The 27,449-nt window shown below is 42.4% G+C and overlaps 1 protein-coding gene across 8 annotated transcripts; it reads right to left on the bottom strand.

The window, feature by feature from the left end:
- Positions 1–100: 100 nt before the first annotated feature.
- LOC311495928 (serine/threonine-protein kinase WNK1-like) lies at positions 101–27,449 on the bottom strand. Of its 8 annotated transcripts, none has more exons than XM_084555599.1 (30): positions 27,157–27,449; positions 25,176–25,502; positions 24,258–25,053; positions 15,637–15,809; positions 15,172–15,392; positions 13,359–13,516; positions 11,733–11,821; positions 11,408–11,627; positions 11,204–11,305; positions 10,740–11,076; positions 10,462–10,622; positions 10,003–10,077; positions 9,593–9,628; positions 9,022–9,135; positions 8,660–8,758; positions 7,954–8,033; positions 7,696–7,873; positions 7,491–7,607; positions 7,192–7,305; positions 7,053–7,101; positions 6,822–6,959; positions 5,777–6,729; positions 5,599–5,673; positions 5,352–5,471; positions 4,905–5,241; positions 4,258–4,435; positions 3,962–4,155; positions 3,665–3,832; positions 3,334–3,563; positions 101–3,231 (listed from the first exon to the last, which is right to left on the bottom strand). In XM_084555599.1, the coding sequence occupies exons 3-30, from the start codon at positions 25,038–25,040 to the stop codon at positions 2,851–2,853; spliced, it is 5,880 nt and encodes a 1,959-aa protein (XP_084411725.1). In that variant the 5' UTR covers positions 25,041–25,053; positions 25,176–25,502; positions 27,157–27,449; the 3' UTR covers positions 101–2,850. The 8 variants fall into 8 exon arrangements, with proteins under 8 accessions (XP_084411725.1, XP_084411726.1, XP_084411723.1 ...); XM_084555600.1 differs by having other exon boundaries at positions 25,185–25,502; XM_084555597.1 differs by having other exon boundaries at positions 24,258–25,502.

Below are 27,449 nucleotides of genomic sequence, written 5' to 3'. Positions count from 1 at the left end.
ATGTTCCCAGCAGAACATTTTTCCCGCCAGTGGTTTTTATGTTGTGGCTGATTGGTGTAAGTCAAAATAATTCAATGAAGATAACCGGTAATCATGACTTTTAATTGATATTATTTTTATTTGCTTTTACATTTTGTACAATGTGAAAAACATACACAAAACAGACACTGAATCACAGGAAGTCAGTAAGGAGGGATCAGAAGTAAGAGTACAACTGTGTGTCAGTAGCCTCAAACGGTACGGTAAAGAGGTCTGAGATAATTACTGATAATAGCAGACTAGCACACGGAACTTAAGCTTTGTTGGGAGCTTGTGCTGTACAGGAGCCAGTCGTGAGTGGGTTGACACTTGTTATATTGAACACCAGGTAAGCCAGCATGCAGAACTCATATGCCGATAGTCTTGATACTGAAGTTGTGCCTGTGATATTGATGAATGGCGAAAGAACAGACTAGTGACACTCTCAGGAAGGCAAAGAAAAAGATAATTAAAAAAAAGAAAACTGATATTTCAATATCAAAAACATTGAAGTTGATAACAACCCTCATAAGCATGCAAATGTTTCCAATTCCCCCTCGGTCCCTATAAAACTTTAAACATTGCATATTCTGCATTGCAGTAACTTATTTTTTTTCTCTAGAGAAGTTAAACTATTCGTTCAATCTACGAGCAGGCGAAAAGAGTCACGACGACAGCATGGCACTCGTGTGAGGTGGTGAGACAAAAGCTGAGTCAGCATGACAACTTAAAAACCTTTGTACAGCTCACTCGCCGTCTGAACAAGTGGTTCTGCGAAACTGTTTAATGATAAATCCACAGAAAGGAAAAAAAACAAACAAAAAAAACACAGATCCATGTTCACGTGAGCCAAGTATAAATACACAGCTGATTACACAACCAACACAACGTAACTGTAGAGAGAAAAGAAACTGCTTCCACTTTACTCAGTGTGCTCCTCGTTCTGCAGTCCTACGTGTGGCGTCTGTTTCAGTGTTGCATGCTCTGAACTGGTCGTGCCGGGCGGTTTGTTGTTTACATTGGATTTCGTTAACAGGTTTACTGCAGTACAGTCACAGCTATAGGACTAGATGAATGTGGAACTTGTCATTAGTGAGGATGCAAGGCACTAAAGTGTTCCTCATGTTTACAGGTTAGAGTGCATGTGCATTTAGAGTGGGTCACCACAAGCGTACTCTAGTGACTGAGCATTACGTGAAAGCATTTACCTCACATGAACATATATACAATAAAATAGAAAAGGGGGGGGCAGGGCAGTTATAGATAGAAGAGCTTAATAAACTGCAGGATTACTCCCGCACAGTGAGAAGGATACCAATAACAACAACCCTGCAATTGCACTTTTTATATTCCTTTAACTACATGTTGTTTAACAACCTTTAATAATAATTACAGTGAAACAACATCAAAATCTGATGGCTGAATACAGGTCCATAAAGAACATTGTTGTTTGTTTTTATTAAATATATGCATACAAAAACAGACCACAGAAAGAGAGAACCCCAGACACTTGTGATTTGAGAGGTCGCAGCTAAAGGTTACGGGGAGAAATAATTTGTGGTGTGACTTTTTCTGTTCGTCTGTGTACTGTGCACCATCAGTGTAAACATCTGGGAGAAGTGGGGACACACCTCTCAGAGTCAGAGACCTTCCTCGAATACTATTCTCTTCAAACAACTGTTTAATTTAGCATGTTATGATGAGCAGATTATGAATCGCCAACGTGTCACGGCTAAACACCAAGTCATCCTGTGTCCGTTTGGGAAAAACAACGAAAAAGACAAAGAAACTGAAAAACCCTGCAAACACCGAGATTGTGATCTACAGCAGCGTCAACTCTTTAGTTCCAATCGGTGGTCAACACCAGGACAATGCTTCATCATGCGGCAAATCCATTGGCTTACAAGCTTTTTTTTGTGAGGAATAAATCTGAATGGGAGACAACTCAAATCACAATGACACCAGACTCTCACAGGGACATAAATATGTTAAATGTAGAATCATAACCCAGAGAAGACATTTCTATGTACAGAGTCAATGTTTAAACGTGTTTGGGGATTAAGGCCACAGTTACAAGAGACGGTATCTACTTTGCCATTATTGCGTTTAATTTAATAACCACTGGGATGTATTTATACGGCAACTCTATCCATTATCCAGCCTAACTTACCAAGTCCTTCTTCTCCTACCTCTACCAGCCACTTCACTTCTCCATCTGGGACAAACTGTCCCACTCATATGTCCCACTTTCTGTACACTGACAATCTCCCCTCACTCGCTAAGACAAATTAACCTACCAAGTCCCTCAACCAGGTTAATGTTTAGACAGGTGTGCGCACTTGTTATGTTTGTGGCGTCTTAGTTTAACTCTCATAAGTCCCAGCTTAGCATCAAGTCCAAACCTGTCCCTTCCTACCTTCTCCCCTTCAAAGGAATGACGGTATTGCAACGTCTCCTCTTAAAAGACATCTTTGGCAGCTGTTGGTTACGCCTTTGGGTCGACACATCACCAGACACAACCAACTGACTCGTCACAGCTCGTTTCCACAGCTAATGGCAGGCTAAATGTGAGACTTTTGTGCTGTGGATGTGTATTGCACTCTCCCTCCAATTGCCAGACAGACTTTGTTCTGCCTGAGAGGACTTGAACCACATAGGTCAACTCTATTACAGAAATAACACATAATATTAAAAGGTGAAATAAAACAGCACAATACCAAGCCAGTTAACCAGCAAACTGCAAAGAGAGGCTGTGGATCTCGATCAACGACTGTCTGACCTCTCTGCCCTGTGCTGCCGTTCTTCTCAGACTGAACAGGGGCTTGGACTGGGCTACGTAGGCCTCAGGTTGGACCCGCCAGAGGTGGCCGATTTCTGGGGGGCTGATGTAGGTCCCATGTGGTAGCCTTGGTGCTTGGACACTGAGGCTGTCGTAGGTGGTTGGTACTGTGTTAGAGGCTGCGCCGGGTTAAGCATGTTGACTTGGCATGTGCCTGTGGGTCCTGCCCACTGGGAAGAACTGTAAGGGGCTGAGGCATATCCGTATCCTGGGGCAACTGGGCCCAGAGAGCCTTTACGAGACCCCAGAGGGACAGAGGGATTGGCTGTGTTGGGCAAGTGAGTGCCGGTGGTGGTGGTGTTGGAAGGCGTGGGAAGTGGACAGAGGAAAGCCGGAGCTGAGAATTTACGACCCATGTTGGCTGGAGGGATGATCTGTGGAGATGCAGAAAAGAAATGCATATATGTTTAAATAACACCACAAAATACTCCAACGGCAAGATAAATTTTTACATTCCAAGAATACTGAATGCCTACATCATGTCCCAGGGCTGCCTGTGCCCCAGATTTAGGACCTCTCTTGCAGTGGGAGAGGTTGATAGCATCTCTGGCCCAGTTATCAACCAGTTGGTGCAGATCGTCAGTGAAGGTGCCCTTGCCCTTCTGGGGGTGAGAAGCAGGAGGAGTTGGTCCAGTGGTCTGGGACAGGGACATCGAGTGGTTTGGGGAGTGGCCTGAACCATTTGTGGAGCTACTCCCACTTGATACTGGAAATAAACGCAAGATGGGTGAGGTGTGAACGAGAAAATGAATTACATGAAGTGAGCAAATCAATCCAAGAGGTCTGAAAAGGTGTACTTGCACATACCTGCGGCGTAAGTACTGAGGCTCGGCATGGACGGAGAGGACGTGAGCTGATTTTTGGATGACCTGCTGACTGCTGGACACGCCTCAGCTGCAGTTTCTGAAGCCTCTGATGCTGAGGGTGAAACTTGTTGTGGAGGCGACTCTGAACCATGACTCTGGTGAGGTGAGGCTGGAGATCAAAATTATTGGGAGTAATATTTAGATACTGGGCAAACACATATACATTAAACAGAAAAAAAAGGAAGTACAACAGCAAAGCAATTATTACATTTGTCTCGAGAACTATCACTGTCCTTACCTGAGTGTATGGGGCTGGGCTGTCCGCTGCTGCGAGACGATTTGTGGCTTTTGCTCTTGAGCCTACGTCGACCTCCAGCCATGGCCGCCGCAGGTGAGCAGACAGACTGAGGAGGAGGTTTTCCCATCCGCGTGAAGAGGGCCTCAATCTCCTCCTTCTGACGAGACTGCAAAGCCTGAGTCTCCATCATATGTCTGTGAGAAAGACAGGCGGTGTCAGTTGTTTTGAGCTGTGAAGCAACATTTGTGGGCTAAATAAAAGGGTAGTGTCGAACAGCACTGTGGTATGCGGCGTACTTTTCTCTCAGACGGCTTATTTCTTTCTGCAAGGCTTCGTCCTCAGTTTCCGAGTCTTCATCGTTATCACTGCTGTAAAGGTTGTGTGTGTTATGAGGGTCAGAAGTTGAGGATGACGGTCCATTCTGCACACTGCTGGCCTGTGATGGACTGGAGCTTGCTCCTGAAGCTGGGGTCACTGCAGGAAAATAAACCCAAAATGCGAATAAGGCGTTAGAGTAAGATTTAAGATTTAAAATGGACCTTAAACATCTGTCTTCTTCCAGAGCGCTTAACACAATCTTAGGGACCGAATCCAAAAATGATCTTTTGGTGTGATTAAACATAATGGATTTTAAAGCTCAGGAGCTTGATCATTGCTCTCATTGTGGCCTGTAAATGCTTCCACAGAGACCATGAGTTTCTCTAAAGACGCCTCGGGGTGCATTATCCTCCGTATAGCATGGCCACTTATCAGCGCCGCTGCAGTGATAGCAGTGAAATAAGTGGTAAAGATAATGTAAGTATTAATTCTGGATGTTATTCAGTAAAGACGACAACACACAACGTGCTGCGTAATATTAGTGGGAGGCTGGTTTTACATTTGTTTAATAGACCTAGCTTCTATTACTAAGATTTTGTTAATGTGTTGTTAGTCTGCTACGCACCTGTGACTGAAAACCGTCCCACTTTAGAGCCAGACGGCTCAGATGTGGCGTTGCTACTTGCTGACACTTGGAAGCGTCCAATAGTAGTAAGGTGAGCGGCAGGATCAGTAGAAAGAGGTGAGGCTCCATTCCTATTGTCGGGTTCACTGACTCCTTTGGACAAAGTGGATGATCGGTGGAGGGTATTTTCTGGACTTGAAGGGGAGGACGAGGAAGAGGAGGATGAGGACGAGGAAGAAGATGAGGAGGAAGTAGAAGACGGCGTAAGGGAGGAAGAGGAAACAACGCTGGAGGGATCTTGAACACTGCTTGATGCTCCGTCAGCTGCGACAGAGACCTGGGAAGGAGGAACAAGATCGCTTTAATCAACTGAGTCAGAGGTTAAAGAGGTTTACCCATGTAAGACTGGATTAACCACATTCATTTTAAGCTGCGCCTACAACTTACTTGAAAACGTCCTAGAGTGAAACCTTCTGCTGGGCCCTGGGCTCTGTTACTGCCTTGGACAGTCTCTGGACTCAGAGCTCTTCTCAACTGGGCATCCAGATTACCCAAAGGCTGCTGCGACTGTGGAGTCACACAAACATATATAATATTATATAATACAAGCAATCATCTAATTAGTACTGTCTGCCAGTATGAGAAGTACAGAAGTAATGAGGTAGGCAGTATTTAGAGACAATGTAGAACTTACTTGATTTGGTCCAGGAAACGGGGGCACAGAGTCAGAGGGAGTTGTAGCAGCTTGGTCAAAACCAGTTGGTAAAGTCTAAAAAAAAAAATATAACAAAAGATTAATGTCTAAATTTAATATTATCATCAATATTAACAGCATGCTGGAGTTATTTTTGGATGTTGTATGATTCACTTACATGTGCCCTGGGCTTTGTGGGAGGTGTCTGGGCATGTCCACCCTGTCCTGGAGTGGTTGCGGGGCCTAGAACACCTTGAGCGCCAGACGTGAGGGGAAGGTTAGACGGGGGAACTGCAGCAAGTCCAGGTGGAGGAGAAGAAGTCCCCGTGGGAGGAGAGGAGGTCCCGGTGTTCTGACCGGGATCCACTGACGATGAGGAGGCAGAACTCTGGTCCTTAAAGAGGGACCTTAGCTTCTTATCTAGGGCTTGGATGTCATCTCTACCAGCGGCTTTAGTCTGCAGCTCAGTCCCTTCTGACTCCCCAGGCTGGACCTGGCTCTGACTGGAAGGTGGAGGCTGAGCAGAAATGGGAACAGGCTGGGAGGTTGGGTGCTGTTGTGCATGGATGGATGAATTCTTGGAATGAGAAGAGCTAGCGCCACTATTAAAGGGCTGTTGCTGTTCAGATGTGTGGACAGTTGCAGTACTACTGGATGTACCACCAGTAACAGAAGACCCAGGTACTGCAGGGAAGGAGGTCTGTGTTGAGGGAGGAGAAATGTTGGAAGATGATGGCGGGATGCTAGTAGCCGGTAGAAGCTGTGAGGGGGTTGTTTCATGGGTAGACTGGTGTGGTGGACTGGAATCACTGGTGATATTTTGGGACTGAATAGATTTGGGCGGAGGAGAAACCCTCCCAGCAGAGTGAGGCGGTGAGGATGTTGCAGTAGATGTGAGAGATGTAGCAGGAAAGGTAGCGCTAGTGGTGGAAGCTACAGCTTCTGGAGGAGTCCGGATGTTGTTAGAGTTTGAGCCGGCCTCAATGGACAAGGAAGCACCTGGTTCTCGCTCAGCAGCAGGGGGATCGACGGTGTTACATCTCTCCATGCGAGCCTGCTTCATGGCACCAAATGCCTGCTGGAGAATCCCAGATGGTGCAGAGAGAGAAAGGCCCAATCCCGTCAAGGGAGCTAGAAATCAAACAAAAAGAAAAAAAGTTAATTATATGAACATTAGCAGCGCTGAAAATGTAGAAAATGTACAAAACAAACAATTCTCTCACCTGGTTCATCACTAAAGGAGGTATTAGCAGAAGGAGCTCCAAAGAACTGTTCTTTAAGACGAGACTCTGGCACTGGGCTGACTATAAACCTTCGTCCTGCTGAATGAACCACTTGAGTTGCAGTGCTGGGGGAGATACCTGAGGAAAAATGAGAGGTCCAATGTAAGTTGCAACTTGTAAATATAAATAACATTAAGCACTGTACAGTATGTTTGGCTTAAGTTTATTAACCTGGCAGCATAGGAACGGACAGCGCAGGCTGTTGTTGGAGATCACTCATCTGCAAAGAGACAAAATGTCTTCAGTTTGAGCAGGCGAGGATCAAATATGTAATATCTGGCTAATGAGAGGATGTGTAATGAAGGAATACCTGGGGAAAGCCTTCTTTCATTCCCTCTCCTTTCTCATCAGCCATTTCTATGACCTCACGGATTTGCTCAATAAATGACTCTCGCTCACTCTCCAAGATGAACTCACTAGCAACCTGAAACAGAAAAGGAAAAGAAGTGTTCAGTTTTCTCTTGGTTTTTAAAGTTCAGTGGACTTCTACAGCCAACAAGCAGAATTAATATATAACATGAACTACACATGCGCAGAGAGTATATTTAGCGTGAGCGACAATTAGAGAGATAACATTTTCTCAATGTTTAGTGAGAAAATCACTCCTACCATGATCTCTGCAATCTCCTCTGGGTTATCCCCATCAAGGTCAAATTTGAAGGTCACCATCTTTCTGTTGTGTGTCTCCAGCTGGCACTCGGCTACTCTGTCGCCCACATTAGAGATCTGCAAAAGATTTATTTATATTAATAGTGTTCAGTGACAAAGAGCTTTAAGAAAAGTACGGATAAGCTCGTCAAGTTTAAAGGCGTACACTGAGAACATTTAGCTTGGCCTTCGTAGTCTTCTCGTGGCGAGAGCGGCTGCGTACAGATCGGCGTTGGTGACGCTTCAGTGAGCGGCCCTCGTGGCGACCCCCTGATGTAGAACTTCCGTCGTTACCGTCACTAAGACCTGAAGGTGGATCTGAAAGGCAGCTGAAAGAGAGAAAACTCCACAAATCAGGTTGTGCCTCTTATGCCATGCTGACATAAAAAAAATAAAAATATCGAAGGATGTGCTTCCATCTTACGTTTCTCCAGATGGAGGCACGAGAGCGGTGGACCCTGGTGGCTGCTCTACTTGCGTTGACTGGGGAACACTCACAGGTGCCTGAAACACAAAACATTCAGAAATCAAGCATTTCATCTCCACAGCAGTTCTCCAAATTAAATTTTTTAATGATTATTTCAGTAAGCTGAAATTGCACGTGTCGTTTATTCATTTAATTATGTTTTCGGCGTTTACAGAAAACCAAAAAAAGATTTAAACTATCAACCACTAGATGGAGCTATTTAATCTGGTGAAACATGAAACGCCATACTGCCAGACACACCATCGTCACCTCTGATTCAGGGTGTAAATACAGCTGTACTGTGGAGTTTTTATTTGAGTTCCTTCATCATATGGTTCTCCGTCTATGCTTATGCAAAGATTAGGTATTTTTTATTAGGCTGAGTCTGTTCTATCAAGCTCTGACCCTGAGGGTAGTTACAACACTGCAGTAAAATGTCTTTGTGTGATTACACACATATAAGCAGCGGTACATGTGTACTGCCCACCTTAAATTATGCTAAAGATGCTCTAACAGAATTTACATGTAAAATGTATACGCCATTTTTTCTCCCTACACAAACTTCAATGAGCAGGAACCAGGTAAGGTGGAGAGAACAAAATACTTCACCCCTGACCCACATACTCCTAACCACACAAGTTTATTTTGTGCTCTAGTAGAGTACCTGCAGAACAGAGAGGCACGAAGCCTGATAGAGGAAGTATAGGTGCTCTGCGTTGAGTGGAGGAGACAGGATAGGTGGACTTGGATCATTGGCCCAAGACTTAATATTCATGCAGGAAACAAGCAGCATGCAGAGGGGAACAGTGGGGGGAAGAAAGGAGACAGTCATGGTAATGAGAGTAGTGTGTTCAGAGAAAAGAAAGAAAAGACAAAGGCTAAAATAAAAAAAATAACCGCATGACATTTATAATGTAACATGCTGGGGCCGGGAAAATTAATGAGTTTAAACACATGCAGTGTAAGCAAAAGCAAGATAAAAGAAATGTGCATGTTAAGTGTGACCAGGGGAGAAATGTGGGTCACCTGTAGCTGCTGAACTCCAGTGTGTGCCTGTGGTACTGAACCGCTGCTCTCTGGGTGCTGCTGGGGGTGAGATGACTGAGAAGACGGGGGCTTCATCACTTGCTGGGAGGGAATCTATAACAAACACAAGGCAAAGAAACAAAACTGTTGAGATAAGCTGACACCATTACAGTCATATTGACATGTAGACTATTCCTTGAAAATCCGGCTTCTCTCTAATCTAGATTGAGATTTACTTTGGCTCCATGTCAAAGTCAAGTGTAATCACGTGTTAGAAGACAGAGCTGAAGGAAGGATCGGAGTTTATTTACTTGACAGTGTGAGGTGTCATGACACAGACTGGTGAACGTCTGATGTCAAGTGCATTTTAGAAGAATGTACATGTCAATCCACACTGCACTTGCAAGTTCTTTCTTGTATACACTTGTATATGCACACCTTAGTTTAGTTGAGACTTACCAGAGTCTGTTATACAGATCAGTACTGACAGTACCTTTATTTTGAACATATTATCTGAAAGGCAGTGGGTGTGTTTAAACGTTGTAGCAGGAAAATGGGACATTTTATCTACCTGAGGGGGTAGCGATGGTTGGTAGTAATGTCCGTACTATAAGAAACAAAACATAACACAGCGTAAGAGTAGGAAACTTGAGGAGGGAAAGAAAAGAAGCCTAGGGAAAAAAAGAAAGACTGGCAAACTTGGGAGTCTGAGCTTCTCAGTTGCCTGAACCGATGAACTTTAAAAGGTTAACTTAACGCCATCTGAAAATCATGTTTTTGCTGACTTTGAGTAGTCAAAATTCAAATTCATTGTAGTTAAATGTACCCACAGGGCGTGTTCAGTTGACCCCGACATAAATATGTAGCAGTATTCTTTGGGTGCAACAGATTTCACCCCAGAGGAGTTCAGTGAAACAATGCTTGTCAGCTGGCGTAAAGTTACTTCTTCAAAGACATTATGACATGCAGTATAAAATGTACCTGTGGAGGTGCCACTGGAGCAGACTGGCTGGTGGGTGCAATAGGAATAGGTTCAGGCTGCATCTGGGGTTGAACCTAATGAACCACAGAGGGGATTAAAAAAAAAAAAAAACAGACTAAGAATAAAGCAAACTACTACTCCATGAGAAGAGGACTGCAGTGGCACATGTTTAGAGCCTAAATGTGTAAAAGTGAACCGTTCAAACTTGTGTTTTTATGGAAAGAATGATTAAAAAAAAAAAGTGCTACTGGATACAATATTTTTGACACTTCACAGGCAACTCATACTAGATGAGTGGGTGTATCAGCACGTGAGGCTGTCTACAGTGCTGTCTGGGGCCAAAGGTAGATTTAGCAGTGGCAAGGACTGCAGTTCACTAGGAGCAATAAAGGAGTCGATAAATAAATAAACCAGTCGAAAATAGTCGACACTCCTAAGATTATGCATTATTTACTTACCCCTGACAACTGCTGCTGTGTCTGATCATTCTGCGGCTGCATGCATGCGGCTTGGGGCTGAGGGTGTTGATTGGGAGGAGAGTTGTAGGTTACTCCAGACTGGGGATGTTGACCCTCAGGAAGGATGGAAGAAGGGGGTAATCTGTCTCCCATGTCCCGAGCTGTATGAGGAGACATTGTGGTTAATTTCTGAAAAAGACCCTAAATGTAAAAACCACTGTATTGTCATGCAGTTTTCACTAAAGATATTTAACTATAAATCATCTTTGATATGGTACCTCCAGGGTGCTGTAGCTGCTGGTCACTCTCAGGCTCTTCGGATTCTGGCTGGATGGTAGCCACGCTTTGACCCTGAACTGGGACTTGTCCAGTTGACTGGGGGACATAATGGACCACACCAGTCAGCTGGGTGGATTGAGGAGTGTTGTAGTTAGATGTCTGAATGCTCTGCTGAGATGCTGGTTGGGCAGACATCTGTGTGCTGTGTTGGCTAGTTTGTGAGGAGACATAAGAAGCAGGCTGGGACTGAGGCACCTCCATGCTTGATTGTTGCTGTACTGGCAGTGTCTGGCTCTGCAGCTCTTCTTGTCTTTTCTTCTCCTGATCTTCTCTGACCTTCAAGAGGATCATCATCAAATATATTAAAATCCCTCAGAGGAGAACTTGTGACAGGAATAATAATCCAACCAACAGTAAACTTAATGGACATAATGTGCACTGTTCCAAGTGAGCATGGACATACCTGCTGCCGCTGTGCCCGCTTGCGACTGATTAGAGACACCCTGTCCTTTATGGCCTTTGCGATGGTCTTGTGGTCACCTTCACAGACATACCCCGACTCGACCTACAGCACAGACACATAACAATTTACCAATAAACAAATCAAAGACTGAGGTAATAGCCCTTTTCTTCATTTAGATTAACTCGCTGTAAAAGCGGAATTCACCATTTCCTGAGCCACATCCTCTGGAACATCTTTGTTGAGGTCAAAAGAAAACTCGATTGCTTCGTTGTCTTTGTACTTCCCCTTCAGTTTTTTTGTATCCTCAATTCGCAGCCACAGCTTAATAGCCTCCATCTCGCCATCATCCTCTTCTGCCAACTCCACACGCACGCCTGTTTCCTCTTGAAAGAAGGCATGGTTCAGAAGGTCCTTGATCGAGTACCTACAAAGAAGGAAGGAACAAATGAAGACATAACGTAAACCATATGTTTTCCTGAAGAGACTGACTACCTTAAACTTGTTAAACATGTATTGTTTAGTTAGAGACCTCTCATCTTTGTTCTGGCGGATACATCCCTCGATGATCTCCTTCACTTCAGGAATGGCCACCTTGTCGAAGCTGCCTGGCTTCACCCCCTAGAGGAAACACAGAACCCTGAATGAGAATGGTTCCCCTTATTTGACCTTTTCTTACTCTGGATATAACCTAAAACGTTCTTCACTTTTTCAGTTCTGTAATCTAGTATCTGTTAAAGTTATGCTCAGAAACTAATAATATTCTCTGAATTTTGTGTCTAATATGTGAAATTGCCTGGATTTTTAAATTTGGCCTACACCTCCGTCCTCATTATAAAATACAGAATGTATGTATACAAAGGCATTTGACAAGTTTACTGCATACAAGATGCCTCCTACATCACTGAAAGACTATGCTTAGTGTGTATGTAATCCATGATGGAAAATTATTCCACATCACATTGGTGTAAGTTGAATACTGGATGAGTGATGGCCTCCAAAATAATTGTAATGTCTTCAAACTAAGATGTTAGGTGAGCTAAGAAAACCCTTTTTCCACAAAGACTTTGAAAACAGGCTGCTAGTATCAAAATCTGCACATACTTCATTTTGCTCGGTGAAGGTCACACATCCAAAAGAAGCAGCATTGAAAATGATTTTATGAGTGGTGGGGAGGGGGGCTACTCTGCAGAATGTCGAGTGGAACAATGGAGGGCTTAAGGCAATGAAGGACAGCTTATGAGAGGCGATGAATGAAAAAGAAAATACCTGGTGCTACAGGAAAATGGAGGATTGGTTGAGAACTAAACAGTGGTGCTAAATGGTAGAAGGAAAATAACAGCCCCTCTCTCCAAGGGATACAGTAAAACCAGAGCATGTGACAGTACCTAAATGTAGGCTCAACAGCCCCGGCAGCCCTGACTCATCTATATTTGTGCTCTGCAGCACGAGCCACTTCTGGCTCATAAACAGAGCTGCAGAAGTTAACAGTGAAGTAAATACAAAAAAAAAAAAAAAAACCCTGCTCAGTAATGTGGTTAACACTTCAGTATTTGCATTTCGCAGTTAATGATAAACTGAACGTAGATTAAAAGGCACGTTTTGACGATAACGCTCAGGAAATGGTCCAGCCCCTTTATTTATTAGACTCGTAATGTAATAGCAAGAGACTATGCGTTTAAAAGGTTTGCCAGAATCAACTGTTTGGGCAAATCTAAAATATGAGTTCTTTCTTTCAGTTACTGCCCTTCAGGCATCATACCAAGATATAATTATTAGCTGTTCAGAACACGGCAGGACTGTACTTGTTCAGCTTATCACTTGCACCTCAGGTCTACATGTGTATAAGCACGCACGCTTATGATTCAGATGGAAAGTGATAGAAAAACAGTATGAAGTAAAGCAAAGACGGGTTAATTGGTGTTAATGCTTTTAGTTACAGGCTTTCTAAATTTGTGAATTCTTCAAAGCAGAGCAACTGGAAATCGTCTGGCACATACAGGTATGCAACAGCAGAGGACAGAAATGTGTTATAAGCTAAAGAGGTGTCAGCGGGAATATAAAATTATTCCAGAATGGGACACTAGTCCTCTTGGCACATGGGAAAAGGTGAAGGCAGGGCAGAGGGGGTGACATGGACGTCGAGAAGAATACTTACGCTCGTAACTCTGCGGTAGATCTGTGCAGCGTTCTGGCACTCTGAGTAAGGGTACTCTGAGGTGGCCATCTCCAGCATGCACATTCCAAAGGCATACACATCCACTGACTCGTCGTACTTCTCCTCATACATCTCAGGCGCCATGAACTCAGGGGTACCTTAAATCAAAACAACTATTCAGAACTCTCGAACTCCCTTACTGATTGAGTGGGCTTCTCACAACCCATTGCCCCTCTGCTCCTCTAACCCCTGACGGGTTGAGGAAGAGGAGGATGAGAAGAGTGACCAGCCAGTTGACAGCTCCTGGTGTAGGCCCTGCGAGGTGAAAGTTGGAAGAGAGAGAGAAAAAAAAAAAAAAAGAAAAAGGGAAGGAAAGCAAAAAAGAGACAGAAAACAAAAAAGGAGGGAGAGGGTGGGCTCAGTTAGAATGCAGAGACGAAAGCACGTGTTTGTCTGTGTAAGACCTTTAAGTTTTGGGATGTAAGAGTGTGACCGAGGTAGCTAATATGCAGAACACACTTTTAAGCCAATGTTGTTTGTAATGGTCAGAAAGTAGCTCTGAAATGAAGCATTTAAGAGGCTGGAATATAGCAAAATTTGATGCCAATTAGATCTATAAGGAAATTATGACTAGCTATGGAAATGACTTGTCAAGACCTTACCTTACAAACACAAGAGCATTGCCTTTCTTTGGGCACCCACCTTTTGAAGTCTGACTTACCATCTCTTCTGCACCTGAATAAGAAAAGTGTTACGGTCAAGGCTGAGAGAAGCAGATCCCATAGCTAGTTACAGTGCTCAACAGTGTGTCCCTGCACATCGGCCTTGTCCTATTCATTTATTATTTTACATTCAATCTCAGGTCTTACACAGAAAAACTCTTTTGTTTATTTGAATGTAATTGTTTTTGGTATTGATGTGTACAGCACACTGTCAGACTTACCAGGCCCATAAAAGATCATACTTACTCAATGACCAGCAGTACCCTATTCATTCCAAACAGCAGAATGGGGCACAGCTGAGGCTAGAGCCTACATTTTAAAAACATACCCAAGAATGTGAAAGTAAAAATAAATAAATAAATAAATAAATAAATAAATCAAAAAAACAAAACAAAAAAAACAAAGGTAAAGGCTGACAGAGAGAAAGTGGAGAGAGCTCCCTGGACACAAACATGGAGCAAAAAGATTCTGCCGTCCTGTAATATTTTAAAAGACAGTAAGAGACAAACACTAGGAAAAAAAAAAAAAAAAAACCTGTTGAGGCAAACCCATAGAAAAGAGATGTTAAACATTATCGGTATAACTGGCAAACAGACCACATATTTCCAAACCACAGAACAAAGACCAGTCTAAGACAGAAGCAAAGGCCATACCTTTAGACATGACCTGGTTAGCCTGCAAGAAGGCATGACAGCTATTATAATGAAATTAATATTTAATAGGAGAAATGTAAGGCGCTACTTACATTCAGTAGATGCCTGAAAAAAAACTCTCTCTTTTTGGAGAAACATAGAACAGAAATACTTTGTACAAGGACCATACTTGATAAAAGTAACTGTGTGACTGCAAAGAGAGAAAGTGTTGTGGTTATCTGCCTAAGATTACCACAGTATATGGCCTCCATTTGAGCTGTGGTTTGAGAGACAGCTGAAACGCTGTGGTCTGTTTTTGAACCACATCGTCAGAAAAACAAGTCAGAAAAATACCTTCTTTAAACACCATAATTTTACATACAAGCATAATACCATAACCTCAGTAAAGTCCACTGCAGAACAGGGATTTAGGAGGTAGAAGTGACTTTGGATTCGTACCTATAACACTCTTGGCAAAGGATGCACGCTTAAGCGTGGCCAGTCCCAGGTCTCCAATCTTGACGGACCCTGTTGGGCCTGTGATGAAAATGTTGTCACATTTAAGGTCTCTGTGGATTATCGGAGGAGCCCGAGTGTGAAGGAAGTGGAGTCCTTTGAGGATTTGTCTACACCAGCTCCGCAGCACTTTAATTTTCATCACCTTGAACCTCTTCAGATATCTGCAAGAGAAGACATCAAGGTTTTTACCTGCGGACTTTCAAAACTTTCATGTTTTTTTTAAATTATATTAAACAATATTTAGACATTTTGTAAATTTGAGGCAACTAGTTTTTAAAACATAAGAAAAATACCGACCATAACAATTATAAGATGATCTTTTTATTAAAAAGTACAGTCTCAGGGTATGCTGTATACGAGTACTATATCAATACATTCTATAGCTCTGCCGAGTTTGAGACTCACGTTTTGAGCGTGCCAGAAGTCATGAGTTCCGTGACCAATACAATGCACTTCCTGCCTTTGCAGGGTCCCTCCCAGGAGTCATAGAAGCGAACAATGTTGGGATGCTGCAGTCCTTTTAACATCCCAGCTTCCTCCTTAAAGCGTTGCCGCTCTGTCTTTGATAGCTTACGATCCTACGGGGGACAAAAAAAGATATTGCACAACTTAGAATGCATGTCCTGTATATACATATAAGTCAGAGCACTGAAAAGGTAATCGGTAACAATATGGCACGGGAAGATGATCAATATTAATGGCAAGGTCCCCCTCTATTGAAGGTTAGATCTGAAGTTTAACTAAAAAAAAAAAAAAAAAAAAAAAAAAAAAAAAGTTAAATTAAAATTTCTTTTCACATAGAGTTGGGGAAGCAGGAATGTGGCCCTATTTTCTCTGGCAGATGACTGTAAACCAAAATGAATGTGTTTAGCTTAGCCCTCGATTCCAAGCAGATTCCAAAAAGAGAAAAGATCAACAGCTGACTAACAATTACAGAAGAAGTAAAGGACTTAATCGCCAGTTATGGAAAGAATATGACTGGAAATTAAAAATAAGATAGTTTAATACACCTCTCATAAATTCAGCTTATGTGAAAGAACCTAATATGGAATTGTTTTGGGGAAAATGTGCGAAACACTGGAGATCATTCACATATTTTTTGGGACTGAGAGTCAAGAAAGAAACTGACAAAATCTTACAAGTGAACTCCCCGTTAGACCCACTTATATTCCTACTGGGAGCTATACCTAAGTAGACATACAGTTCAGATCAAAGATTCATGTTACGGATACCGTCAACTGGAAGGATCCAAAACCACTGACCATAACTCAGTGGGTACAGAGACTGAACAGGGTCTACACAATGGAGTGAGTGCACTGCATGTCTACAACTGAAAATGGACACTTATAAAAATATCAATTTTTCATGTGATTTACCTTTATGGTATTTCTATTGCATTGTATTAACTTGTATTTTAATTCATAGGGTCCTACGTCAGCTAATGTTTTGTTTTGTAATGAAAACAAAACATTCACTGACATAAGACATATTCAACTGATATGAAAATACCTGAATTAAAAAGTAAAAAAAAAAAAAAACAATTACAGAAGATGACTTTATCTAACACGATAATCAAACCACAACTCTGACCACTTTTCGGAAGTCTTTAGATGTGCAAAAGCATTTGTTAATGTTAGAAAAAAATGTTCACAACCAACAACCACGCATGTGAACTGATAGTCATCAGAATAACTGTGTTAATTTAAACACAGTATAACCGTTTATAACATAAATAATCACAGACAATAATGAATACTCATATTGACCTATAGTGCACTTTAGCTAATACTGTGTTCTCCAGTTCTTAACAGAGATGAGAAATGTCTGGCAGCTGAGGGGTTGTCAATTAATCATAGTGAAGGGTATGTTAAGCCAGCACTGCCTGACGAATGGGCTTGAACATGCCATAAACAGACTACTGCGTATAGAAGGACCGACATAAAGGCCCTTTGTAGGCCCTGCATATGAACAAAATAAATCTGGAACATGTATAACCACCCTTCTCAAGTTTCCTGAGCAATTCCTAGCATGACCTACATTTACAGCATGTATGACTATGAGGCATCAGCTCCATACCAACTAGACAAGCCCAGTGAAGCACCGCAGTCAAAGACCTCCCTTGAAACCCGCAGAAATCTGGCACCACACCAGGCTATAAAACAGAGCCAACTGGTGACGGGAGAATGAGCTTTTGAGTTTGTGAGTGTTACGAGATAGGAAACTTTCCAGTGGCTGACATCACTTATTTTGATGTCTTGGAGGTTTGAGGCTAAATGTCTGGGGCCAGAACTGGTCAAACAAATTGAGAGTTAAAGTTGAAACCTGTTAGTAGCAACGACTAGTGGTAAGGGATATATGAGGTGAGAGGAGTCAACTGCAGGAAATACAAGTTTAAAGAAAATGGGTGAGTACTTGGACCAAGTGATTCACTTCCCAAAGTATTTATCATGTGGGGCACCTCTTTCTGCATACCATGTTGAAAGAGTCATCCAAAACATCCACAGCAGCATTCCCAGCTTTAGAACATGAGTCTACAGTGTGTCACACCCCAACTCCTTGCTCAAACTAAAAACTATTGTATTAATGACAGCATTGCCAATGAATCAATGATGTCAATTTCATAACCGAGTTGTCTTCCCTTTTATAGTCCAGACTAGTTTAAAACCCATTTCCCAGTGCGAGAAAGGACATTCACCTGTTTGAACTGTTATATATCATTAGAAAGTAACAGAGAGGATATCTTGGATGGTTTAACATTTAGGCCACGTCCACACGTACGAAAACGATCTTTTCCCTCTCCGTTTTCAACGGCATCGTTTCAAGAAATATCCGCGTCCACACAGGTCCGTTTCAACAGACTGAAAACGCTACTTCATATTCTAGGCCTATAGAGAGGCGAAGTCCCGCCCCTCTACTTCCGGGTTATGGGACCTATCTTTCGAAAAAATATGAACGGCAGTCTATGGAGAGATAATAATTATTTTCTGGTCCCGTTCGAATTGTGGCATGAATTTCACATATGATGTGTGTGAATTTAAAAGATAATTTTTCACGTCAAGAGATAAATTATTTGACGTAAATAAGCTGAACAGCATTAGGTTTTGTATGAGATCGCTTAGTGAACTACATCTCTCGTCTGGAACAATGTCCGTAACTAGAGAACTATGGCTGTCTCCTTGTTGAGCTTTACCGTCTTCTTCCAGGACGAAGGCAGAAGCATCAAACGAGGTGAAAATCATTATAAATCGGGTCATGTCGAGCGCTGTAGTTACACAAAGGGAGTTTTGGTCGGTTTTGTACGCGCCAGCATGCGGGACTTGTAGTTCGTTTAATTACGTATTTTCCATAGCGTTTTACTTAACTATCTTGCGACAAACTGTGACATTCTTGACATGTAAAATCATTTTTTATTCTGAAAAACAACATATGTATAATCCAAGGCACAAGTCGATCGGGACCAGAAAATAATTTATCTTTCGCCATAGACTGCCGTTCATATTTTTTCGAAAGATAGGTCCCATAACCCGGAAGTAGAGGGGGCGGGACTTCGGCTCTCTATAGGTGGCGCTGTTTCAGTTTCAGAAATTCACCAAAAAAAACAGAGAGGAAGAGGCGGAGCATGCGCGTAAAGCTTGAGCGCTGTTTACAAATCGGCTTTAGAAGAAACCAAACTCAAGGAGAAATGATATTTTGCCCTGGTGACCCTAATAGGCTCAATATCTTCTCCAGCAGGAACACGAGCATGTAGTCCGCCATTGTTGTTGATGCTGTTATGAGACGTCTCGCGGGATATAAGAGGTGGAAGGCTGCTCGAGGGGTGTGGCGATGGTGGCGATGACACCATCGTATGCGTTTCTCTCCGTTTTTCCATGTCCACACAGAAACGCAAGAGGTGCGTTTTCCAATTTTTATCCACCCTGGGACCCGGTTTCAAAAAAAAGTGCGTTTTAAGGCTATGTGTTTACAGGATTCGTGTGGACGATCGGCCAAAACGATGCAAAACAAATGCGTTTTACACCAAAAAGCGTTTCTGTGTGGACGGCCCCTTAGATGACTACCTCGATGACCATGGTTTTAGTTCGGCTAGGGACGGGTGTTGTAGAAAATCTTTCTCTTTGTCTTCCCTGTTTGCTCTGGATTACCATTACTACCTGTCTAATAAAGGCCTGATGTTTAATAATGTTTGCTTAACTGGCAGGTGTCTCAGGTCATCAGTGGGGGGTGAGGTGGCCATCTTACCTCACCCCAGCTCCAGACTGTTCAAAAACAAATAGTCAACATCAAGCCTTTCAAAGTATTTTAGGTGTTTCCACATCAGGGTAATCTATCGCAAATCCTATTAGTCAACACTGCGCTGCTCTCTGCAGAGTCAGACATTACACATACTGTATATGAAGTAAAGAATCCAATGCTCCAGTGGCACGCCTCCGAACAGGCCAACGCATGGTTGGGTGGTGGAAAAACAATTTATCATCCCAGTCAAAATTACATAGTTACTTAATCTAAACTGATCTAGAAAAAATAAAAAGATGGATCAAAGTGTTTGGATCTGATTCCCACAATTTATACACGTAAAAACAGAAGTTTGAATGAACAGAACTAATTCAACTGAGAGGTCAACTACAACTTGCAAAAAATTAAAAAACGCTACCTAGCTCTAGCTGTGGTCCAACAATTCATGTTTTAATTACAAAGTACAAAAATAAACAGTGGTTAATCTGAAGAGTGGAGCACTGAACATGTAATGGGCTGGGTGATTTTGAAGAAAAACTCACATGATGTGACATGTCATGTTATCACAAAACGATGACATGACGGTGACTTATGATCACATAAATTTAAGCCATAATTGACAAGCTCCAAACTACCTGAGCAACTGTTTGACTTGAGGTGTTTCCAGCCAATCTGAATCACATCGAATGTCAGTATGACCAAAGCCGAGTTAAAAAGACTGCTTCTAGGCAAAGGGCATCATAAATAACCCAACAACCCTAAAAATAGACTTGGGGGGGAAAAAGCCTGTGATCATGCCAAGGGCTGGCTCTGTCAGGTCCCTACTCTGAGGTTGACACTGAGGACTAAATGGAGCCCTTCGGCTAACACTGGTTAAGATTTGGGTAATGGCTGAAACCAAAGAGGCCACGTTAAAAAGCTTCATCCTAAATGTTACTTGGTTTTAGCGCAGTACATCTCTCTGGAGAGAAACGTTTGTTGTTCCCATGACCCTGTGACACATGGCAATGAGATCAAAGATGACTAAGACTGACAATCAAACTGTCAGATGACAGATCAAGGCCATTTCACACGTACGGCTATGACTATGATTACTTTTATGATTTTAAAGGGACTGAACAGAACAAGAAGTATCCACGTCAAATACTCTTAACATAATGGATACTGAACACACACTACTAAAAAAACAAAACTAAAACGCTTTGCCCTTGAGATTTTGCCAATTCGGGTGAATCCAAGGCTTAAAGATAATTACACAGTTTTCGTCTGAAAATGGCATATTAATCCATAAACTATGTTAATTTGGGGATACTAGAAGTACAGTGTTTCCTGATCAATATGGTTTAATTTATTTTTAACGTATCCAACTTTATCCGGTTTAGACAATCTTGCAAACAAGTCTTATAATATATGAAAAAACTGATTTTTGTCTGTGGTCACTTCCTTATCTATGAATGTGAACCTATTTTTATGGAATAATCGACATGCCAGAAAGTACAATAGTCAAAATCTGAGTGAGTCATTCAAGTTGCCTACGTCTCAAAGGTCAAAACATTCCACACACTTATAGTCAAAAGGGAACCAGCATTATGTAGTTAGTCTTATCAGTTCAGCTTTCTGCACTACTTCTAGAGCTATGTTCTTTTTTTGTTTAGCTGGTCCAACAGCTCCACTATCAACATCAAATCTTAGATAGCATATAGCTGAATGTCATCTGAAAGTCTACCTCATGGTTTCACTGAGGAATTTTATAATGTACAATATTTCTCTTTATAAATATTTCTTTCCAGATCGGTCACATCTAACAAACTAGTTACACATTTACAACTGAAATGTAAGATCTTACTGTAAACCTAAAGACTATCGGTCATTAAGAGTAATGACAGACGTGTCACTATGTTACGCCACAGTCTATGCTACAGCCTATGGTTGGATATAGTGAGCCACTCCCACTGGATGCCAATGGCCAGCTGGACAGAAAGGTCCCATAGCTATGCGGAGGATGTCTAGGGTTCTCTTCCTCATCTTTCAAAGTTTGGCTTCACCAAGTGCTGTTGAGGAAGGGGGGTGGGGCAGCGAGTGGAAGGATGACATGTTTGAAAATGGATGAGTGAGCAAGAAAGGGAGGTTCCTAAATGTATTCCTTTTTTTTCCCCCCTCGACTTCCTCTCTGTGGTGACCTACTTATTGTTCAGACATGCCTGCAATGTGAGACGTGAAAGAAATGTGTGGGTTCATGGGTGGGTGAAAAGGGGGAACGCCTTGAAATTCTTAGACAATTGCGGACAGATGGCCTCTCAGGCCGAATAAGCCTAGTCCATTTCATATAAACGTAGAACACAAACTTTTTATGCAAACTTGCTTGAAGGAAGGCAAAGTTCATATATGGATTAGTCCAGCATTTTGGTCCAGAAAGAAATCTCTCTATGCTAATGATTTTAGTCCCCTGAAAAATAAAACAAATTTCCTGAAAGGGGCACAGGAAAAACACCTTGAACACCAATTTTGTCCCACATTAGAAAATGTCCCATTATTTTCATGGTTTTCCCTGAGTGTAACAATTCTTGTGAGAATAGGGTTACTGGTGTGGCTGCATTTTAGCCACGATTAAGTATGATTAAAGGATCTTATAAGGTAAAACCTGCCAGACTTGTTTTAGTAGCAAACAGGCACAAGGTTTACTTCCAGCAGACACCAAATTCCCAGTGTACAAGCGGCAAGCCTGATTAATTTGTGCATCAATGGAAACAAAACAAGAAGTAAACTAACTACACGAGCCACTACTTCTTTCAAAACAGCACAACCTTAAAATTCATTCTGATTATATCCGCTTGCCTTTTAGGCAGATATCTACATTTTCCACACAACTTAAGATGAAAGGCAGAAAATGCAACTGAAATACACCGAGAACTTGATTGTAAAGTAAACTAGCAGGAAATAATATTGTTCAGACTGTGTTTAACAAAATATGCCTTCAGGGTATATGGGGAATTAACAGTTGGATGATTATGGGACTGCTTTGAAGGCCTGAGACATGTGACAGGGGATTTCAGTTTCTCCTGTGTAGCTAAACCGTTTCTAGCACTGAAACTCCCATACTGACAGGAAGAAGAGTAACGATAGTGTCAGGTTGCATGTTAACAACCGACCATGTGCCTGAAACACAGCTGGATCAATTTATATAAATCGTCTTTTTGTACCGAATTCGGGGAAAAGAGAAAAACAATAGATCCTGTGCCAAAAATAGGTGAGCCTGCCTTTTTAAACTGGACGTCACAAAAATTTCAGTCATCATAAACACGTATCAGTAGCTGCAGCCTTAAAACAAACTGATCAATAACATTAAGGAGCTGCCTCACACCTACATTACATACCACAATATTTCACTTTGCATTTTGAACTCATGGCAGCAAAAGCACAATGAGCAATCACAGTGGCACGTTGAAAGATATTTAATTGCCAAAAGCCTGAAGCTTTCTTCAATAGTTGGCAAGTAAGCATTATCAGGTGAGTAAATAAGTAATTATCTTGAGGTCAAACGAAAGAAAGAGATAACACTGTAGTTTAAACTATCAAAACGTAAATGCATGATAACTCAAGATTATATAAAATAATGGAATAAAGAAAAATACTCAAGAGTAGAGGGAAACATGAATATGTAAGGCCGTTAAACGGCTGGGAGGTGGACCCATATTTTGAAGCAGGCCTTGGCAGGTCAGCTTGCTGTGTTTCACACAGGAGATTCCTCTGTGAGGAATGTGACCCATTTTACATTCACACAGGCGTTCAGAGCAGGAGTGCACTGAGCATGCGTGTGATCTGGTCTGCATGAGGGGGGAGGGGCACGTGTCTGTAATCTTCACATTGTTCTGAAACCAGCGTGCATGTGTAGCTGTGGCTCTGTTGCAGCGCGAGGCCTATTGCTCTCACAACGAGGTGAAAGCGTGACTGTGAGAGCAAACATTCATGTGGTGAACGAGGTCAAACTTTGCTGTGGGCCATAGAGATGCTTTAACGGAAAAACAGCAGAATTGCAATATTAGTATTTAAGAAAGTCACTGATGCTCAAAGAAATCTTTTTAAAAAATAAAACTAGGTCAAGACTGCTAAAAATACATTTAAAAAAAAAAAAAAAAAAAGTGGAGCTCAATCATCACCACAGCAGACCCGCAGTCTAATGATTCTGTCTAGAGTGTCTGTAATTATTTAAAAGTAAGGTTAATCATTAAGCTCTGCTTTTGTTTTACTTCAGCACTTCTAAAAAATACCCCGTCCTTTGGCAGCGTGGAAAGTGTCAGGAAGTGATATATTTTAAGTGCAGTGCAAAAGTCTAACACCTCAGATCTTGCCCATGGTAATTTCCATTGTGTCTAAAGTGTCAGTCATAAAATTAAAACCATCCACATAAACACACTTTGATCGTCCTCTGGCACAGTGCCAGTGTCTTAGAGCGAAGTAGACATTTTTGTTGCCTGACACATTCACCGTGTCATGCCAGCCCTTATTGACTGGACTGGACTGCAGACAAAAGCCAAACAAGGAAATGAGAAGTTTTTTTTGTTGTTATTCTCTGATGACAGATGCAGTATTAAACAATCAAAAGGGAAATGTTGGACAAGCCTGTCTAGGGAAATCGACAGGACTATGGCTCAGGTAACAGTATGAAAGGAACGTGTTTTGGTTTAATCCACCAAAAGAATATCGCCCTTTCAGGAGAATATTACACTAAGGCTGGTACAATGTAGACATAAATAAAACAAGGTAATAAGAACAATGGTTGCATATTTTCATACCTGCAGCTCACACCAAGCCACCTCCACTGTTGTCTCAGTGTCCAGGCCCTTGTAGACGGTCTTGAAGGAGCCACGTCCAATTTCAATGTCAAACTTTAGGAAACGTCCGTCAGGTGATGTTCCCACGGCTTTGATTTCTGCCTCTTCAATGTCATCTTGCACTTGTTTCTCAGCTTGTCTTTGCTCTGCCTCCGCTCGGGACTTAGACTCCTTATCTTCCTCCTCCCCCTCTCCTTCTTGCTGTCGCTTCACCTCAGCAGCACTTTCAGGTTCTGTTTGGCTAGGTAATTCTGTTCCTAAAGACGGTGCGGAGCGGGCTGCCACCACCTCTCCATCATAGATATCTGGTACAACAGCAGGCTCCTGCTCTGAAGGCACTACACCCAGCTTTGCTATTTCTACAGCTTTTCCTTCACATGTTCCACTATCAGCAGACTCCTCATTTTTAACTAAACTTGGTTCAGGCTTTGGCAAGTCTGTAGCAGCAGCCTTTTGCTTCTGGGGGACGGGTTCCCGTAGCGGAACCCGTTGAGGGGCAGGGATGGGGATCTTGCTGGGTAAAGGAAGGGCAAGTGCTGTAGCATTGGAATCACTGATGACACTTCGACGTAGAAAACGATGCTCGGGGTTACAGCGATCACGCTCCATGGTGTGATGCCGGCGACGCACTTCCGTAGGCCGGCACTCACCCACCATCGAGTCTGAACCGGAACTGGGGCCATTTCCACTTCTCTGAGGGGGAGCTAGGAACTTCACCATATTGTCGTCTGGCTTTTCCGACATCCCACCACCCACACTGAGAGCAAGGGGGTACAATAATTGAAAAATTAAAATAAGGATACTTCCATGTCTGCCATATAGGTTTATGAATACAGTTTCTGCCTGTGCTTTTAAACTTAGAGAGATAGTAAGACTCACAACTTCTACCTCCAGCGGTGCTTTGTTATTGCTTAAAGACAGTCTTTATATATATAGTGCAGGGACTGGAGGTGTAAGATGGGAGGTGTTCTCTTGTAAATGGAAAAAGATTGAACACCGCAGAGGGACACAGAGTGCTGATGTTGATACACAAGTCTCTTTAAGTCCACACCATCCATCCTGTAGGACACGGGATGCAGCTTCTTTCGAGCATAAGGAATCACTGGTGAGGAACAAACACGCACAGCCTACGACAGGCACCAAACTTCCTAGTGCAGGCAAAGGTGGGAAGGCCAGGCGGTCTGAATTTGCTCCGGTCCAGTTTCACTGCAAGAGAAAACAGAAAACAAACACTGTCTGACATGTTTCAAGAAGTAACCAATAGTATGTCAAATGTCAACAAGATCTGTGAAGGACCAGCCTAAGTTTCCGCAAGTAGAATTTACAGTATACATAAAGTGTCGAGCCAGAAGCACTGGTGACAGACTCTTGTTGACTGTGATATGTATTTCCAGTCGACTGCATTTAATCACTGTCATTTATAGATTAAAATTTCATTGTGACCGTCTTCAACTGTCCCCTTCTCTCTTAAAACCATCTTGCCCAAGGATAAGTCATGTAGGCCATATGTTTGACTTCAAGTAGTATTTTCAACACTGCCCACGCAATGTATTATTCACCGATTTGTTTAGAAACTATTAAACATATCGCCTTTAAAAACAGCATGTTAAACTGTGTGACGTGACAGTAAACTCAAATGCGGCCTTTCAGAATGACAGGCTAAGAACTTAATGTCTGACATTTATCAACGACCAGATGTAACTCACTGAACACAGCTGACAGCTAATAATTCTCCAGTCTCCAGCTTAAACAAGCAATTACATATACTGCCATTCATGAGGTTAGTGATTATAGTCTGAATAAGTGAACCTTACATTTCAATCATTAAAGCTGCACAAAGCTATACACATTTAACTTGCCATTTGGTTTTTTGTACAGTAATAATTTATAATTCTGCATCCTGTCCTCTGTTATAGTACTTTAATTATGCCACACAGCTGTGACAGTATTGTTAATCATCGATATCCTGTCATGGTTGCAGCCATTACCAGCCAAGGCAACCATAATGTCACTACCAAACCGGATAATGGTAGCTGCGACATGCTCACAAATAAAACAAACGGCAGTGCGAATTAATAAAACTAATATTTTTCATTAGACCCTTTCTAGCATACATATTCCTCCATCGTTTTATGAGTGACACCATGGCCATCTGAAGTGGCAACATCGACTACAACCTCACAAAACAAGGAGGAGCAATTGCTCTTTGTTAGCAAGCTAACGAGCACAGCTAGCTAGTTAGCTGGCGTTGGCTAATCCTTGAACGGGGTAACGATAACCAGCGATGACTAATTTCCGCGTTACGTCTTTTAAAATGTATCGCACACTATGATTCAGCTCACATTTTCACGCGGCTATCATAAATGATGTCATGTACAAGGCATCTGTAACACCTAGCAAACAGCACAGGCTAACGACTTTACCGCATCCAGGTCTTGTTTCCATCCCCGAAAGATTAACATCACACCGGATACGTTCGTCCGGTGTAACGCCGGTTGGAGACCTACCAGGGACGGATAGCGCCACTGCTAACCAGCTAGCTAGCTAGCTAACGTTAGCCAGGCGGGTCTCGCTAACGGCCTAAAGAGCTGGACCCTCCTCCTGGCTGTCTCCATTCAAATTAAACGTTATCTCAAGCGTTAATAATATTAAAGCTCATTTGTCGACATTAAAATTATAATCTTAACCACTGGTTCACACCAACCACTCACAATATGGTAGTAAACCATCTAATGTTAGGCAGAGCTTATTTGTATCCGTTAACGTTCAAGGGAATTTCGGTTCGTTGGTGAGTCTGATTTTGTTAGCATTGCAGACCTAGCTTAGGTTGAGCGGTGCCGGGTGGCGGATAGCGACCTACCTCAATATCGTATCCACAACACAAGTGACGGTCAGCGGCGTTGAAATTGTCCTCACCGGCGGGAATCCGTCTTCAGATATATGAAAGGGACCACACGTACATACTCCACATATTTGTAAGTGTCAAGCAGGTAATGCGCTCCTTAGTCAGTGGACGTCAGAGTTTTTATCGTCTGGCTTTCAAACAAGCGGCGCAGGAGCTACAGATTGACGAAGAAACGGCTTTTCCCAACGCGCCTGCGCAAAGCAGAAATGACCTCATAACCATAACACAGCACTTTGATGCTATCGGTG

The sequence above is a fragment of the Chelon labrosus genome (assembly GCF_963514085.1).
Source record: "Chelon labrosus genome assembly, chromosome: 11".
NCBI classification, from domain to species: domain Eukaryota; kingdom Metazoa; phylum Chordata; class Actinopteri; order Mugiliformes; family Mugilidae; genus Chelon; species Chelon labrosus.
The sequence above is the reverse complement of the archived record's forward strand: the minus strand, read 5'-3'. Positions and strand labels throughout refer to the sequence as shown.

Excerpts from the sequence above, each read along its gene's own strand:
- LOC311495928 (XM_084555597.1), bottom strand. The coding sequence starts at position 25,040 with ATGTCGGAAAAGCCAGACGACAATATGGTGAAGTTCCTAGCTCCCCCT. Across the intron at positions 8,759-9,021 it reads CTGGAGTTCAGCAGCTACAG|TCTTGGGCCAATGATCCAAG; the intron begins GTGACCCACATT and ends ATGAATATTAAG. Across the intron at positions 3,564-3,664 it reads CCTCAGTACTTACGCCGCAG|TATCAAGTGGGAGTAGCTCC; the intron begins GTATGTGCAAGT and ends GTTTATTTCCAG.